This window comes from Gossypium hirsutum, chromosome A05 (genome assembly GCF_007990345.1).
Source record: "Gossypium hirsutum isolate 1008001.06 chromosome A05, Gossypium_hirsutum_v2.1, whole genome shotgun sequence".
Classification (NCBI taxonomy): Eukaryota; Viridiplantae; Streptophyta; class Magnoliopsida; order Malvales; family Malvaceae; genus Gossypium; species Gossypium hirsutum.
This window is the reverse complement of record NC_053428.1, coordinates 10,648,838-10,665,332: the sequence shown is the minus strand read 5'-3', so window position 1 is coordinate 10,665,332 and position 16,495 is coordinate 10,648,838. Positions and strand designations below refer to the sequence as shown.

The 16,495-nt window shown below is 31.2% G+C and overlaps 2 protein-coding genes across 3 annotated transcripts; both read left to right on the top strand.

The window, feature by feature from the left end:
* The first annotated feature begins 1,318 nt into the window (after positions 1-1,318).
* Positions 1,319-5,099, top strand: LOC107944038 (probable WRKY transcription factor 14). Of its 2 annotated transcripts, none has more exons than XM_016877846.2 (3): positions 1,319-2,256; positions 2,969-3,109; positions 3,651-5,099. In XM_016877846.2, exons 1-3 carry the CDS (start codon positions 1,622-1,624, stop codon positions 4,252-4,254), a joined length of 1,380 nt encoding a protein of 459 aa, XP_016733335.2. In that variant the 5' UTR covers positions 1,319-1,621; the 3' UTR covers positions 4,255-5,099. The 2 variants fall into 2 exon arrangements, with proteins under 2 accessions (XP_016733335.2, XP_040969250.1); XM_041113316.1 differs by having other exon boundaries at positions 1,319-2,262.
* A 7,522-nt stretch (positions 5,100-12,621) lies between these two features.
* On the top strand, positions 12,622-16,016 carry LOC107902335 (signal peptidase complex catalytic subunit SEC11A). The gene is made up of 7 exons (XM_016828538.2): positions 12,622-13,024; positions 13,662-13,715; positions 14,026-14,181; positions 14,589-14,634; positions 14,968-15,056; positions 15,286-15,321; positions 15,796-16,016. Exons 1-7 carry the CDS (start codon positions 13,013-13,015, stop codon positions 15,802-15,804), a joined length of 402 nt encoding a protein of 133 aa, XP_016684027.2. The 5' UTR covers positions 12,622-13,012; the 3' UTR covers positions 15,805-16,016.
* Positions 16,017-16,495: the final 479 nt, after the last annotated feature.

Sequence of the window (16,495 nt, the reverse complement as noted above, 5' to 3'; positions counted from 1 at the left end):
ATTGTTAATCATCCAACTATTAATAAGATTTTTTTTCATCTTACTATTCAGAATTTTCTTTTTTGGTCTCCCGTTATTCAATGACTAACAAAAATTTGACATGGCATCTTTTAAATTTGCATAATAATAAATTTAACCATCAATAATTACATATTATGTCAATTGAATAGGATATTTTTTAAAATTTGGGTTGTTTTGTTTATTGTTTATTTTCAACAATGAAATGCATTGTTTGGTATCGACTGGACGACCAATAATTGAGTTTATTTGCAACTTTGTTTGAACTCTCGTCTCCCCAAGTTGTTTAGCTTAATTATTTATTCATTAGACTCAACTAAGCCTATAACGTTTTCGGCTCCAAATGTTGATGATTTCAAAGGAGGATTCAATTTTCCTTTAAATAGTGAGCGAATCGAATGAGCAATGAGGTTGTCTATGTTTGCCGAAGAGGGTAGCAACAATGATCCCCTAAATTGACATTCAACAATTCAAGCATTGATCTTGTGAAATGGGTCAAGGGTTAGCCAAGGTAGACCTAGAAATCTAAGTTGTTAGTTTTCGATCCTACAAAGTGAATGAGAGCATCAAGAGAAAAAAAGAGAAAATTAAAAGCTTATGATCTTGAGCTTACGGGTGGTTCCATTTTTGGCATATCTTTTTATCAAATTTGGATCATAAATTAATTTTTTAAATTTTTTAGCTGAATAATTATACAATGCAAAAATGTTAATGGTTAAATTTATTATCATACTAATTTTCTATTAATCATAAACAAATATTATATCATTTTGTATTTGATTGGTAAAAGGTGTAGAGTAGGACATTATTGGATGCTGGTTGAAAAGTGAAGAATCACTATGAGAGGTTGTGATCAAAGTATGAAACTAAACGCACTGCCCTGTCCCTTCACCAAACCAATCGCTATCCCCAAACGCTTCTCCCCCAAATGTATATTCCTTACCACAGTTTTATTTAGCTGAATTCCGATTAGTAATTTCAAGTACAAAGTTCATTTACATTTTTTATCTTAAGTTAAATGTACAATAGCTTATATATGTATATAAAAAATGAAGTGAAGGTGAATGTAAAAGGGGCATGGCCTTGGTCTCATAAATGGATAAAATGTATTTTTAACTGAAGTTGTGAGTCTTAATAAAAATGCTTCACATGTTGGCCCCGGTGAAGTTGCATAAAAAATTACCCATTTGGCATTAACTAACGTAAGATTGTTAATTACTATACCACTTATGGTTTTGTAGTTTAAAAAATCCTCTTTATTTATTTGTATTGTTATTGTTATCTAGTTGCATATAAAAAAGAGCAGTTTTGTATGAAAAGTCAGCGACTCCTTCTCTCTCTTGAAAAGAAAAAGAAAAGAAAAACCAGTCTTAAATTGCTTTTGACGAGAAGAAAGAAGACATCGATCGATCGGTTTTGTTCTAAAACCTTGAAGAGAAATACTTGGTTTCTTTCATATTCCCTTCTTCCCTTGAAAATCAAAACATTTGCATGTCTTTGACGTCTGGAATCAGTTTGGTGCAAATTAAAGCTGAGAGAGGAGCCGAGATTGAATATAGATGTAGTAGATTTGTATGACAGAATCAGCTCTTCGTTTTCTTACATGTTTGTTTCTTTACACATGGATAACTACCAAGGTGAAGGTGATTTAAACGACATAGTTCGGGCAAGTGGCGGTGGTCCGTTGAGCTGTGCCACTGGTCACGGTTCTAACACTGTTCCTGCTTCAAGCTGGCAGCAATTCCCCTCCGATCCATTGAATTTCCCTTCTTCAGCCATGGAAGATCATGGTTTAAACGCTTTTGGTGACCCTTTCTCCGCCATGAGAGATCCACTTCTTCAAGAGCTTGACGTAGCAGCTGGTTGTTCAGCTTACTTTAGCAGCCCTAATTCAACTGATCATATCATCAATACTACCAGCTCCGCCACCGTTGAAGCTGATACTTGCAACTTTTCCGGTTCGAGTACAATGGTTGGGCAAGGTAAGCTGTTTGAAGGAGACATGCCAAGTCCTTGCAACATATTTTCTCGGATTCAGATCTCGGCAAGCTCGAGCAAGCTACCTGTGTTGCCCTGTGATTCGCCGATGATTGCTGCTTGCGTTTCCCCGAGAGGAATTAAGGCGCCTGCTGTGCTTCCGAGCGACATGATTAATGCTAACACCTCAAAAAGTTGCTTGATTGATAGCACTGGCCCATTGCAGATCTCATCTCCGCGGAATCTGGGCATCAAGAGAAGGTTAGGGTAATAATATTTAATTCTCTAACCTCATCTTCGTTATTCAACTGAACCCCCCCCTTCAACTAGTACTATATTTTTTTATTGCTCTTCTTTTTGTCTCATTAATTGACAGTCATGATGCGTGAACTAATAGCATTTAGGAAACTAATGAAAACTTTTGTATTAACTTTGGGATTTTTCATTTCCTTTCATAAAATCATAAGGTAAGAAATTAGGGTTTATTGGTACTAATTAAATCAAATTATAACATTACATATGTCTGAATCTCATATGTTGGAGAAAGGAAGAGGTGGAGGTGTATGATTTGCAGGCATCTGAAGTTTACATAAATGCTAAAACGTTAAAATCCTGACAGCCATTTAATCAAACCTGAAAAAGGTATGTCGATAACTTAATTGGGAAACTAACCTAGCTTTTATGTAGTTACATGAAGTACTTACTTTTCTTCCTTAACCCACCTGCAGTAATACGGATGATATTCATTGCTACAATCACTTTCACCTTCTTTAGGGAAAATTATGACCAAAAATGTAAATCTGATCATATGCCACCACAAAAAAAAATAAAAAAAATGAAGAGCTGAAGTAATGAACATATATACTCTTTCTCTCCCAGGAGATAATTATTAGCTATAAATATGAAAGCTATTTCTTTCAAATAAAGGTATATCTTTTCTTTCACTGATGTAAACTGTTATATATATATATAGAAAGAGCCAGGTTAAGAAGGTGGTTTGTATTCCAGCACCGGCAGCTGCAAACAGCAGGTCTAGTGGAGAAGTAGTTCCTTCTGATCTGTGGGCATGGAGAAAGTACGGACAGAAACCAATCAAAGGTTCCCCTTATCCAAGGTATATACATACATACATACATACATACATACATATAGATATCTATACACTATAATATAATATTTTACTGGAGAAACATTATATTATTGGGTAGTTAGTTATGTTAAGTTATGATTCGCAAGATGAGCCAAAAGCTACTAATAAGTTTGAGAAACTAAAGCTGCAGTTGCAGTAGCTATTCTGCATCTGTCTTCTGAGCTGACAAGCTGCAGAAATCATGTTTCTTCTGTTTCTTAATAGAAAACGATTCACTATATGATACAGCCAAGCAAGCAAAAATTGCACATTTCATCATCATACGTACGTGCTCGTCCCTATTTCGCCAATGCTTTTGCTAATATATGCAAAACATAAATAACCGATGTTTTGATCTTTGTTACCTAGTGCTACATTTGTGGTTCTACTCCTGTTTATGTGTTCATAAGTTAATGATGCTGTAAATCAGATTAATATGCATGCCACCGGCTTTGACTGATATATAATAGTATTATAATTTGGGTGAATTAATTGCAATAAATAATCCTTGTAAACTGCATTCTAGGGGCTACTACAGGTGCAGCAGTTCCAAAGGCTGCTCTGCAAGGAAGCAAGTGGAGCGAAGCCGTACTGATCCTAATATGCTTGTAATCACCTATACATCCGAGCACAACCATCCATGGCCGACCCAAAGAAACGCTCTTGCGGGATCAACAAGGTCTCAACCATCCAAAAACAATAATAATGCTGCTGCTGCTTCCAAGATTACCTCACCACGTTCCCAGACCCAAAACGCAGTATCCCCAAAGGAAGAAGACCTTAAAGAGAGCAGCAATGACGCTTTATCTCCCACCGTTGGAGCTGTTAACTCAACCGCAAGCGCATCAGCTAAAGGAGAGAGTGAAGATATGGAGAAGCAGCTGGAAATAGACGATGCTGAATTTGGTGAAGGAATCCCCGAAACCTACAGACCTGCATTAATGGCTGGAGACTCGCAGCAACCCGAGGATTTCTTTGCTGAATTGGATGAGATAGAGACAGACCCTCTGAATCTATTGTTCCCACAAGGATTCGGTGGTGGTGATCAAGATGAGCAGAAAGAAAAGAAAACAATGGATCCTTTTGGTCTGTTTGATTGGCCACCAGGGAACAACGATGCTTCCTTCTGAAAGACGCCAAAAAAGGGTTTATAGCAAGACCTTGTTTTAGCAGCAACAAATCTCCACACTAAACAATAATTCAAGGTCCTCCTATAAACCTTATTAGTGGAATATTATTATAACTTGAAAAATTTCTTTGGGGGAGTCCTAATGTTATAGTTATTTACCAGAATAGTACGGAGATTGAGGGGGGGGGGGAAACGACGGAGGCGCTGGGATTGGGAGTGGAGTCCCACATTCCTTTAGGATGGGACAGAAAGCTGAGGAACAGAAGGTTTTAATAGTGGTAACAAGTCCGTGCCCATCAGACATGACTGGAAAACTCAGGGGCAGGCAGCAGTTTGATTTAGGATGGGACTTGCCCTTTCTTCTTTTTTCTTTTTCTTTTTTTTTTTGAGTGGAAATTAATTACTATTCTTCTTATGAAAAAAAAAAAAACACCCCATGATTAAAATGCTTTGATGGTGAGGAAATAAGTGGTAAAAAAATCATTTGAAAAGCTTGACTTTTCTTGTCAAATCTGATTGTCTAGGGATATGTGCAATGGTGAGAGAGAAGTAATTTTTTTTTTTTAAACAAGCTTCGGGCTTGGCCTTGGGTTCCTCAGCTTTCTGTTTCTTTTATTATATATCCATCCAACCACCTAACTTACTGTGTAATTCCATTTCTTTAGTATTACTATTTGAAGCTTGGCATGGGAGAGTAATTCAGAAATTTGTCACCTTTTTTTTCTTTTTGTATTTTTGGGTACATTATTTTTGTTATAGTTCATATAATCAGATTCTGTTCAATGCATTGTATGGACAGTTTTCAAAACCATCTATATTAATAGTAGCAGTATTTTTAATTTAAAAGATTCTCTGTTTTTTGCCATTTATTTAGAAATAAAAATCACTAATCGAATCATGTGATGTGCATTTAATGAGATATGTAGAATAAGGAGGATGGCATGAGAATAACAAGTGTTTGGAGGTAAGAGTCAAAGACTTTGTGTTCTAATCTACGGCATTAATAGCACTGATGTAATTAATGTATCCATTTCTTTTAAACATTTAATAATAATTATTTTTTAGGGGTTATATATATTTAATAAGATAGGTTAGGAACCCAGCTGCATAGGTGATTTTCGATTCAAATCCACCTTCAATTAATATTTTATTTACTTTTATCATATTCTAGGATCTACCTTTAAACCCATAAACTTAGTTAAAATTCCAAAAATGAAATTACTTATGTGAGTAAAAATATAGGTTAATTTTAAATTTTATAAAAAAAAATTGAGTAGGATTTTGACTTCTTCATCTCTATTTGTAAATTTTAATATATTGTATTTATATTATTAAGTATTTTACAAATTCTTATAAATACAATGATATTTATATTGCATATTTATTATTATTGTTTATTTTTTATAATTATCTTTTAAGTCGTGAAATTTAAGTAACCTTAATTTGAAATTTTAATATTAATCCAGATAGTAATCATTAATTTCGTTTAAGTTAAATTCTACTACTATTAAAATTTTATATCACAAACATATGTCACATGTGCAATGCCATATTAGGTTGTTATTTTTACACATTTTTCTTATTGGATTTAACAATTGAAGTTTGAATTAGGATTAAAATGATGAAATTGAAGAATATGAACTAATTCACAACCCGATACAATATTAATAGTAAAATTGGACCTATGTGCATGAAATTGATGGGTGCAATCAAGGAAAATTGTATTTCATTTTCCATTCATAAATGATAAAATTATAAACTAATATGTGGTAAAATTGCACTGTAACCTAAAAATTGAAAAATATATTTTTATTCTTTTTAAAAATGATGAAATAAAAAATTAATACATGATAAATTTATATTTTAACATCTCAAAATTTTATAATTTAATTACGATTATCTAAAAAATTTTAAATTTATTTAGGTTGACCTAATAAATTTAACTATTATAGTTTAGCCTTACTTTTCAAAATCTAAAAGCATAAAAACTAAAATTAACCAAATATATTACATGGTTTAAAATTGCAACTTACGCATTGCACATAGAGTAATAATATAATTTGATATAAAATAAAGTAAAAAATATGTTGTCGACTTTTACAGTTAATAAAATGTGGGGTTTAATGTTTGTATTTAAAAAGTTAGAAAATTAATTTAAAAACTCAAATTCACACTATTTTTTATGTTTTTTTTCATATATTTTTGAGTTAAATTTAGCCTTTAATTTTTTAATATAAGTTGAATTTGACTATCAACCTTCCAAAAGAAGGTGAGTTGTTATTTTTTCATGAAAAATTTGATTAAAATGTTAAATTTTTAAACATGACAACCCTTTGTGACAATCCATATATATTTCATGTTAATGTTTTGAATCTTAAGTTATTTTATTGAATATTTTTATCATTATTACATTATTGATGGTGTGGCATACAAAACAAATAGTGTCATGCTAACTTGATGCACACGTGGACTGTCATGCAGGTGCCACATCTAAAAAAATTAATGTTTTAATTAGCATTTCTGTTAAAAAGTGATTTGACTATTTTTTAAAATATTAATAATTAAATTTTTATTATGCATTTTTTTGGGTTAAAATTTCCTATCAAGTATGGTTATTGAGTTCATAATGTTTTACTGCTGAAGTTAGTATCATTAAATGAGTAAATTTTTACTAAAGAATATTGATAGTTTCAACAATTTAACTCAAAAATATTTTTTAAATGTAGTAATTAAATTAAATTTTGATGCAAATATCTAGACGTACATTATAAGTTGATGGAAAAAGTTTGATCAAAGATTTGATTATCACACTAGTTGAATTCTCATCATATATTCACCACTTTGCACCTCTAAGTTATGCTTCTTCCAGCTTACAGCCCTACCCTAATTTCAATCAGAAAAGCATTTGGTTCACCAAAGGAATACAATCCCATCAATTAAGCAGCCGAAGAAACAAAGCTTTGAGAGTGAAATTAGTCAGTAATGGCTAGGCAAAATTTGATTTACTTTCACTCACCTTCTCCAGGTGGGTGATAGGCCTGATTTGGGCCACCAGAACCTGCCATGAACTACATCTGGCCTCCACCCATCGTTAATGGAGATTGGGCCCTTTTGTAGTTCGTATAGCCTGCGAGGACTAGAAGTGCATCTACCATCAACCATTCTTCAACCAAATCTTCCCCACTAAACTTATTTCAATTAATTAACACTGTGATGGGAGTTGAATAAATTAAACTATGGTAATGCAGAATTTTTTTTTCCTTACTCTCATATTATATACATACTTATGAAAATGTAATTTTAAAAATAAAACCAATCACACGCTTTTGCCCAAGGTGAGTATGCCCCCAACCATAGCGGCATCATCCGCTAAAACTTGTCCTTTTTTAATGTATTTATCCTGCTAAATTCACGTAGTTTAACGCATACAAGTATTTTTGTTAGAACGTTGATACATAATTAATAAAATGTGTAGAGCATTTTTATTGTCCGATAAAATAATTTTTTAGTATTTGTAGAAATAATTCTCTTGTGAACTCCTGATTCTAGAGCCACTTAACATTTCGACCTAGTTTCAACAATGTACTTTTCGAAACGAGAAAGCGGAATTGCTTGACATTGCATATTAGAACTTATTAAAGTCCGATTCGCGTCATTATGCTCGATAAAAGGAATGGTATTTATTTTTTTATATAGGTGGATAATGCGCTTAGCGCATTTAAACTCACGTCCTCCTACACTGACAATAATGTCAATACAATTGAATTAAGATCCAATTCACAACTATATAAAACTTTTAACAGTTAATATAATAATATAAAAAATAAAGTATATTGTAAAAGAGATACACAAAGGGTTAAATTAAAAAATTTGAGAAATGAACGAGTGAATGAAACTGTAAAGATACATCACTACTAGTTGTGGAAGCAAAATCAAAGCAGGATATTACCTAAATTCCTAATCCAAATAGTTGCCACTACCACCATCACCATCACTATCACCTTTAATTAAAATCCATAAAAAAAGAAAATTGGAAATGTCATTTGTCAAATTGAAGTCTATCTGTCTCCTCCTTCCAACCTTTAATTATACCTCATATATGAATGCGATGCAACCAATTTATAATATATTAACATAATCTTAATACATTAAATTATTTGTTTACTAAGATTTGCTAGAATATAAAATATTTTATTCACAATTATTACCCCAAAAGTTATACGAATTCAACTCCATAATTGAAACATAAACCAAGTATATCTGATTTGATAATAAAAAAGAATATATATTTTAGTACTCATTATTGAGATGAAAAAAATGAATTAGCATCTTATTCCTAATAAGACTTAAGACTATGTGCTATGCAAAATTGGCATCTTTCTTTAAAGTTTTAGGTAATATACGTTCATAATTTTAGCAACTATCCATTTGATTTAATATTCATATATAGTGATTGAGTTTTAACTCAATTGGCATCGGCTTTATTGCCTACTCAATAGCATGTAAGTTCAAATGAGCTGAAGCACATTTATTCTTCTATTAAAGGGTTAGAGAAGAATTATAAGTAATTTTAGACAATTTGTATAAAAAAACTATAATATATTCTAATTTTGATTAATTATATTTTTGATACCTAAATAACCCTTCATCTTTAAAGCAGGATTATAGAAGCTCTTAATTTGATTAATTGGCATTTTTAAGATATAAAATTTAAATTAACAAATTACATGGAAACTAGTTGCTATTTTAGACAAAGATATAAGTAAAAAAATGGTTTATTTTATTTTATTTTACCACAAATTATTAATTGTAAAATATTAAATATTAATAAATAACTATACAAGTGTGTCTTATTAAAACTATTTTAATCTAATAAAATTTAAAACAAATAAATGGAAATTGTTAAATTCTTATATATTCCTGTTATTTTTTAAATATTATAATCGTGCATAAGATGTTATATATAATTTTTAACACTGTAGTCTAATTTACATTTATTTTTTTTTTATTAAGTGATTTTCAATAATAATCTCTTGAAACTATCGTGTTCCCCAACAATCGGTTAATTTGAAAATGATTTTTTGATTAGAACTATTTTCCGAGCACAAATGAAGAGCAACTTCTGCCATAATGAATGGAGAACATAAACGGCTGATAAAGTTATAAGATAGGGTGAATTACATATTAGTCACTAAATCAAGAATAAGTTTTTGTTTTGGTCACTTAATTAAAAAAATTACAAATTAGTTACTGAACTATTCAAAAGTTTTCATTTAAGTAACCAAGTTGTTAAAATCGATGTTATATGTCTTTCTCTGTTCACATTACTTGCACAAATTGAAAGTTATTTTTTCCCTTCTCTTCTACGGTTCTTTTTTTTTTTGGTTCATGAAACAACTTTGAATATCATGAATTTGCGAACTAAAATTCAATCAGCTTTTTTCTCCGATCTTCAACACTGGCTGTCAGATCAACTTGGATCTAAGGTATGTTCTACTCGTCAAGGGGTATTGATCCACCGCACTGGTCATCGAATTATTGCTTGCACTACACCAAACCAGGCTTTTAGCGGCGTTTTTAGCGGCGCTCGGGCAAAAAACGCCACTAAAAATCAAGCATTAGCGGCGCTTTTATAAAAACGCCGCTAAAGGTCAAGCATTAGCAGCGTTTTTTGGAAAACGCCGCTAAAAATAAACATTAGCGGCGTTTTTTGAAAAGCGCCGCAAAAAGCCTAAACCCAACGACGCCATTTTTTGGGTTTTTGGGCCTTTAGCGGCGTTTTTGAATAAGCGCCGCTAATGCTCAGCCTTTAGCGGCATTTTTGAGGAAGCGCCGCTAATGCTCGGGCCTTTAGCGGCGTTTTTGAGGAAGCGCCGCTAATGCTCGGGCCTTTAGCGGCGTTTTTGAAGAAGCGCCACTAATGCCCGTTTTTGATTATCTCATTCTTTGATATATTCTCAAGTAATGTTTCAATTATTTTTTTATTATAAATTGAAAAAATTGATATTTCGTTGTATTTATTATATATTGGTCTAATTTACATTTAAATGATAACAAATAATATTGTTTAATACAAAATGTTTTTATTAAAGAGAATTCCTAACTCCTAACTATTTATTATTATTTTTCAATCACAGTTTATTTAAACTACTTTACTAGAAAAATATATTAAATTATGAGCAAAATAAAATATCATAAAACTTAAATTGTAAAAGATACGATAGTATAAATTTTAAAATATTTAAATAATTATCATTATAGTTTAGGGTTTAATATATATGGTTTAGGGTATATGGTTAATTTAGGATTTAAGGCCGGTTTAGGAGTTATAATTTTAATGTTTATAGATTATGAGATTAGGGATTATGGATTAGGAATTCTGGTTTAAGGGTTGTAATTTAGGGGTTAGGGATTATAGATTAAGAGTTAGTGTTTTAAGGTTTATGAATTCAGTGTCAGGTTAGGGTTTAGGTTTAGATTAATTAGTGTGTTCTAATTTATATTGAATAAGGTGTAGGGGTTAGGGATTTGGGTTAGGGTTTAGGGTTTATGGTCTAGATTAATTAGTGTTTTTAATTTATATATTAAATAAGATTTAGGGGTTAGTAGTTATGGATTAGGGGTTAGGGGTTAGAGATTAGAGGTTAAGAGTTAGTGATTTAGGGTTTAAAGATTTGAGGTTAGGTTAAGGTTTAAGGTTTAGATTAATTAGTATTTTTTTAATTTCTATATTAATTGTGTTTTTATATAATTGTAAAAGAGGGGTTAGGGGTTTAAGGTTTATGAATTCAGTGTCAGGTTAGGGTTTAGGGTTTAGATTAATTAGTGTGTTCTAATTTATATTGAATAAGGTGTAGGGGTTAGGGATTTGGGTTAGGGTTTAGGATTAGAGGTGCTCATGGGCCGGGCCGGGTCCATAAAAAAATTTCGGCCCGGGTCCTAGGCCCGAGCCCGGCCCGGCCCGAAATATGGGCCTAAGATTTTGCCCAGGCCCGGCCCGGGGAAAAAATCATAAGCTCGGGCCCGGGCCGGCCCGACCCATTTTTATTTTAAAAATTTTAAAAAATTAAAAAAAGTATTTTAAAAATATTTTAAAATTTTTAAAAAAATTTAAAAAAGTATGTAAAAAATATTTTAAAATTAAAAAAATAAATATATTTATTAAATCGGGCCGGGCCCGGGCCAAAAAAGTGGTGCCCGAGGCCCGACCCATTTTCTAAACGGGCCTCGTTTTTTTGCCCAAGCCCATATTTCGGGCCTATATTTTTACCCAAACCCTCCCATATTTCGGGCGGGCCGGGCCGGGCCGCCCGGCCCATGAGCACCTCTATTTAGGATTTACTGTCTAGATTAATTAGTGTTTTTAATTTATATATTAAATAAGATTTAGGGGTTAGTAGTTAGGGATTAGGGGTTAGGGGTTAGAGGTTAGAGGTTAAGAGTTAGTGATTTAAGGTTTAAAGATTTGAGGTCGGGTTAAGGTTTAAGGTTTAGATTAATTAGTATTTTTTTAATTCATATATTAATTAAGTTTTTATATAATTGTAAAAGAGGGGTTAGGGGTTTAAGGTTTATGTTTTATGATTCAGGGTTAAGATTAATTGGTGTTTTTTAATTTATATATTAAATAATTTCTTATATAATTATAAAAGAGATAATTTTAATTTTAATATATTAAAATTATGATTATAGTTTAAATTATATAAGAGATAATAGATCAATTTTATACATATTAAATGGTTTAGGATTTAAGGTTTTCTTTAGATTTGTTAAATGATAAAATTTTATACAATTAATTAATGTTTTTATATTTAAAAATAGTTAATCTAAATTTAGATTAAATGGTTTAAATCATTTGATATATTTAAATATAAGATTTTAAAACAAATTGATACATAAATAAATTAATGTAACAAATTAATGTAACAGATTGACAATAAAAGAGATAATATGAATTTTAATTTATTAAAATTATCATTAATATAGTTTTTTAAAGTTTTTTTTTCATATTTTAAAATTTTTTGTTTTTGTTTTTGTTTTTGTTTTCTTACATAAAAATTATATAAAAAATTTAAAATTTATCTAATTCTTTTAAATATTACTTAAATTTTCAAAATTTATTTATTTAAATTTGACATGAATTATATAATAATTAAATATAAAATTGTAAGAAAAAGTCAATCATTAGCGGCGTTTATGAGAAAAACGCTGCAAAAGGTAAGCAATAGCGGCGTTTTTCATAAAAACGCCGCAAATACGCATTAAATTTTTCAATAAAAATTTAATTTTATTTTTAGTGGCGTTTTTTATAAAAACGCCACAAAATTCATTTTACTTAAAAAAAAATTGGAGCTGATTTTTTCCCAAATTTCCCCCTAAAACCCCAAAACGAAAAAACCCCAAATTTCCCCCCAAATTTTTTCTTAGTTCTCTCATCCAAAAGCACAAATTTTGAAGACCAAATGGCAACAATTTCAGCATTTTCAACTCCTTTGCATTTAATCTCCAAAACCCATTTTAAATCTCCCAAAAACCTTTTCTTTTATCCAAATTCTATCCATTTTCAGACCAAAGTTTCCACCTTTTCTTCCAAAAACTTAACCTTATCCTTCAAAAACGGTAAAACTCTTTACGGTACTTAGAAACTCAAGTCTGCAGAAGAAGAAGAAACAACTGTTGTTGAACAAGAACGAGAAGAAACAACTGTCGCCGAACAAGAGTCTGTTTCTGTTCCTGTTTCTCCTTCAGACACTCTCAGAATGTACTTCCAAGTATGTTCCTTTTTTTCAATTATTATAATGTTTATGTTATTTTGGTCTGGCAAAAGGAAAATTGAACCATTGTTCAGAGCTGGCTTCTTTTATTAGTGAACTATCAAAGTACCTCTTTTGATGCAATGAAATATTGTTTTGGTTGAGTGATGATATAAGTTTGGGATCTAACTTCTATTTTACTACTTAATTATGTAAAAGTTCAAATTGCTTTGTTAGTTTTTTTATTAAGTAATGGTGAATTGTTATGTTTTTCAAATGGATGATGCTGGGTCTTGAACTTCTTTCTGAGTTTATATTTGTTACTTAATTCTGGAAATATGTATAATGTTTTATAGCACTTAAAAGAATCTCCACTGCTAATTCACATTGCACCCGAACTCGAGTTCGAAATTTAGAGACATCATTGTCATGAAAGGCAGCCACCAACCCTAAAAGGACTAGTCTCTAGGGATGCATCTTTGTGTTACGTATTCCATAGAGTTTGAATTCTTGAAATCAAGCAAAAAATCGATTCTATTTGACTAGTATTGCTTTAAATTGTATATATGGTTAATATGTATATTTGTCTGTGAATTTCTTCCCTTGAAACTATTCATTAATAGGTCATTGATAATTGATCTTGTTTGTTTTAAAGGCAGATGGAATGTTGAATGAAGCTGAAATTCCGAAGGTGACCAAAGCATTAGAGGTATCAAAATGATCATTTTGATAGGCAGCTGGTTAGATTTATCTTCAGATTGAATGGAGGCGGGAAATCTAACTTCTTATTTATGTTCTTCCAATGTCCGGAACCCTGAGTGTAGCCTAGTGTTTCACTCAATCCCTTAGTTAAATTCTTGTTCTATATACGGAGCCCCCAGCTTAGTATAGTGTTTCCCCCAATCCCTTAGAATGGCTTATTGCAGAGAGAAATATTTTACATAATCTTTTTGTATTATCCCTCACTAAAAACAAAACTGTAAAAATCTAATTATATGTCTGTTTAATGGCACAACTAGGTTTCCGTCGATATTCTTTATTGCAGAGAGAAATATTCTAATGGAATGGTTATTTCATCGGCACTGATAATATCGAAAGGATTGATTTGCATTATTGGGAGCGAGTCGCCGGTGGTGGTTGTGCTATTTGGGAGTATGGAACCCGGTTTCAAACGAGTGAGCCAATTTTTTACACGTATTTAAAATAAGTATTTAAAAATTTTGAGCTTTGATTTGTGATAGTCATATAAATTTAAATTTGTTAAATGCAGGGAGATATATTTGTGATAGTCATATAAATTTAAATTTACCAAATGTTGAACTGCTTGAACGACAAGTGACAGAAGGTTCTCATGTTCTGATGTAGAAAATCTCTAGAAAGTAGAAACAAATAGTTTTGATAAGGTTAACACCATGGTCAACTCTAACAGTCTTGTTCATGAGCTGTGTACTAGTGGTTGAACATTTTCTTTCTGAAATTTATATAGGTGTTATGGCTGTAAATTATTTGAATTAACGGGTCCCCGCCTGGTTATTCTGTATGCTGGATTTAGTACATTGCATGTTTGGTTATGCTTTGTCAGGTTCATGAGCAGCGAAATAGCAAAGAAGCTGATATACTCACTAAAGGTAGCATATCCTTGATATCAAGCTAGTTGAATGTGAGCAAATACAAGTTGTGGTTTGTTTGTTTGTTTTCAACGAACTTTAAACTCTTTATTATCAATCATGAAAATATTTTCTGACTATTAAAATCTCTTTCCTTACCAATGAAGTGGAGAGTGGACACTTCCAAATAATTTTTTTGTTTACTGGTGGAATGGTCTTAAATACATTCCAAGTTCTTCTCGTTTTTTCATGTGTGTGTGTGTGTGGTTGATCATTCTTTAAATATCTTCATATGTACAGCTACTGCTTGAGTATGCTAACCTTTTTAATCTTTTGACTGGACATATTCATCAGGAGACGCTAATCTTTACGATGACAGAATGTTGTACACATCTAGTAATCGTTGGTTGCAAAAAAAAATACATCATGGGCAGAGCTGTTGGGTAAATCAAACACCTATATATTTCTCAAAGTGTTAACAAGTTCTAGAAGTGAAAACATTTGTAAAACACTCTGATTAGGAGTTTCTTGCATCACTATTTGTGCTGTATGCTTTGAGTTTCAAGTTCATCACACTTCAATAGTAAAATTACTCTTCTGTTTTATTATTTATTGTATTTTTAATTGTATATATCTTCTCTGAACTAATGTTTTATGTTTTCTGCATGGCAGGAAGGATCCCATAATGTTCACTTATGCTTACCTGAGGTTTGTTCTAAATTTTTCCAAAAAATGGGCTGCCCAGAAAAAAAAACTTGAAATAGGTTTACTTAGTACTAGTTAAATCGGGCTTGATTTTAGATAAATCTAATTATTATCTTTAAGCATGATATGTTCTAATACTTTGATTTAAGCTGTTGATGTATATGTATTCTGACTATGGAATATCATGTTCAAATATTCTACAAATAAGCTAATTAGGAGATTCTGCAATTGTTGATGGTAATTGGAATTTAAGAATATAGGCTTAAGGGTTTAATTGGAATTTAAGCATGATATGTTCTAATATTTTAAATTTATATTGATGAATACTTTCCACCTATATTGACTTAAGTGAGTAGATATATCAGTAGTGTACATTTTTTTATTCCACAAACAATCTTAAAAAGTTGAACTGATTTACTTATCTTTGCCATGTTCACTATGGTTTGAACAAATTAAGTTACTCTTATTTTCATGCAGAGCATGTAGGAGCCAAATTTGCGGTTCAAATTCGAAGCCATGCTCAAAAGTTTTTCTCTAAGGGTCATTGCTTTGAGTTCATTACAAGATTTCTTTGATTAAGTAAATGTATTATATCTTTTATTACCAAGATTTACTTGATTAAGAAAATGCATTGTATATTTTATTACCTTGCATATGTATTATTTATTTTAGTTTTGATTCTAAATTTTTTATTTTTACTTAAGTGGTCTAACTTTTAGATTTTAATTGTGTTATTAATTTATTATTTTAAATTCTAAATTTAAATTCATTAATTTTTATATTTATATTTAGTTTTAAAGTTAAAGTTTTCGTAAAAAATTTAATTTAAATAATATTTTTATTTATCCTTAAAACATAATATAATATTTATCATAGAAATAAATATTATTTAAAAAAAAATTATTTTTTAGAAGATATATTTTTAACGGCGTTTGTGTAAAAAGTGCCGCTAAAGGTCTATTTTATAGTGGCGTTTGTGGGAAAAAGCGCCGCTAAAGGTCCTAGTCTTTAGCTGCGTTTGTGGGAAAAGCGCCGCTAAAGGTCATGGTCTTTAGCGGCGTTTGTTGGAAAAGCGCTGCTAAAGGTCATGGTCTTTAGCGGCGTTTATTTATAAAAACGCCGCTAAAGTTAGCGACGCTGTCATTAGCGGCATTTTTGGTGGCGCTTCTCAAAGCGC

Coding starts and splice junctions, on each gene's coding strand:
- LOC107944038 (XM_041113316.1), top strand. CDS start 1,622: ATGTTTGTTTCTTTACACATGGATAACTACCAAGGTGAAGGTGATTTA. Junction 2,263..2,968: donor GGCATCAAGAGAAGGTTAGG/GTAATAATATTT, acceptor ATATATATATAG/AAAGAGCCAGGTTAAGAAGG. Junction 3,110..3,650: donor AAAGGTTCCCCTTATCCAAG/GTATATACATAC, acceptor ACTGCATTCTAG/GGGCTACTACAGGTGCAGCA.
- LOC107902335 (XM_016828538.2), top strand. Junction 13,716..14,025: donor AGGTGACCAAAGCATTAGAG/GTATCAAAATGA, acceptor TGGCACAACTAG/GTTTCCGTCGATATTCTTTA. Junction 14,182..14,588: donor TGGAACCCGGTTTCAAACGA/GTGAGCCAATTT, acceptor ATGCTTTGTCAG/GTTCATGAGCAGCGAAATAG.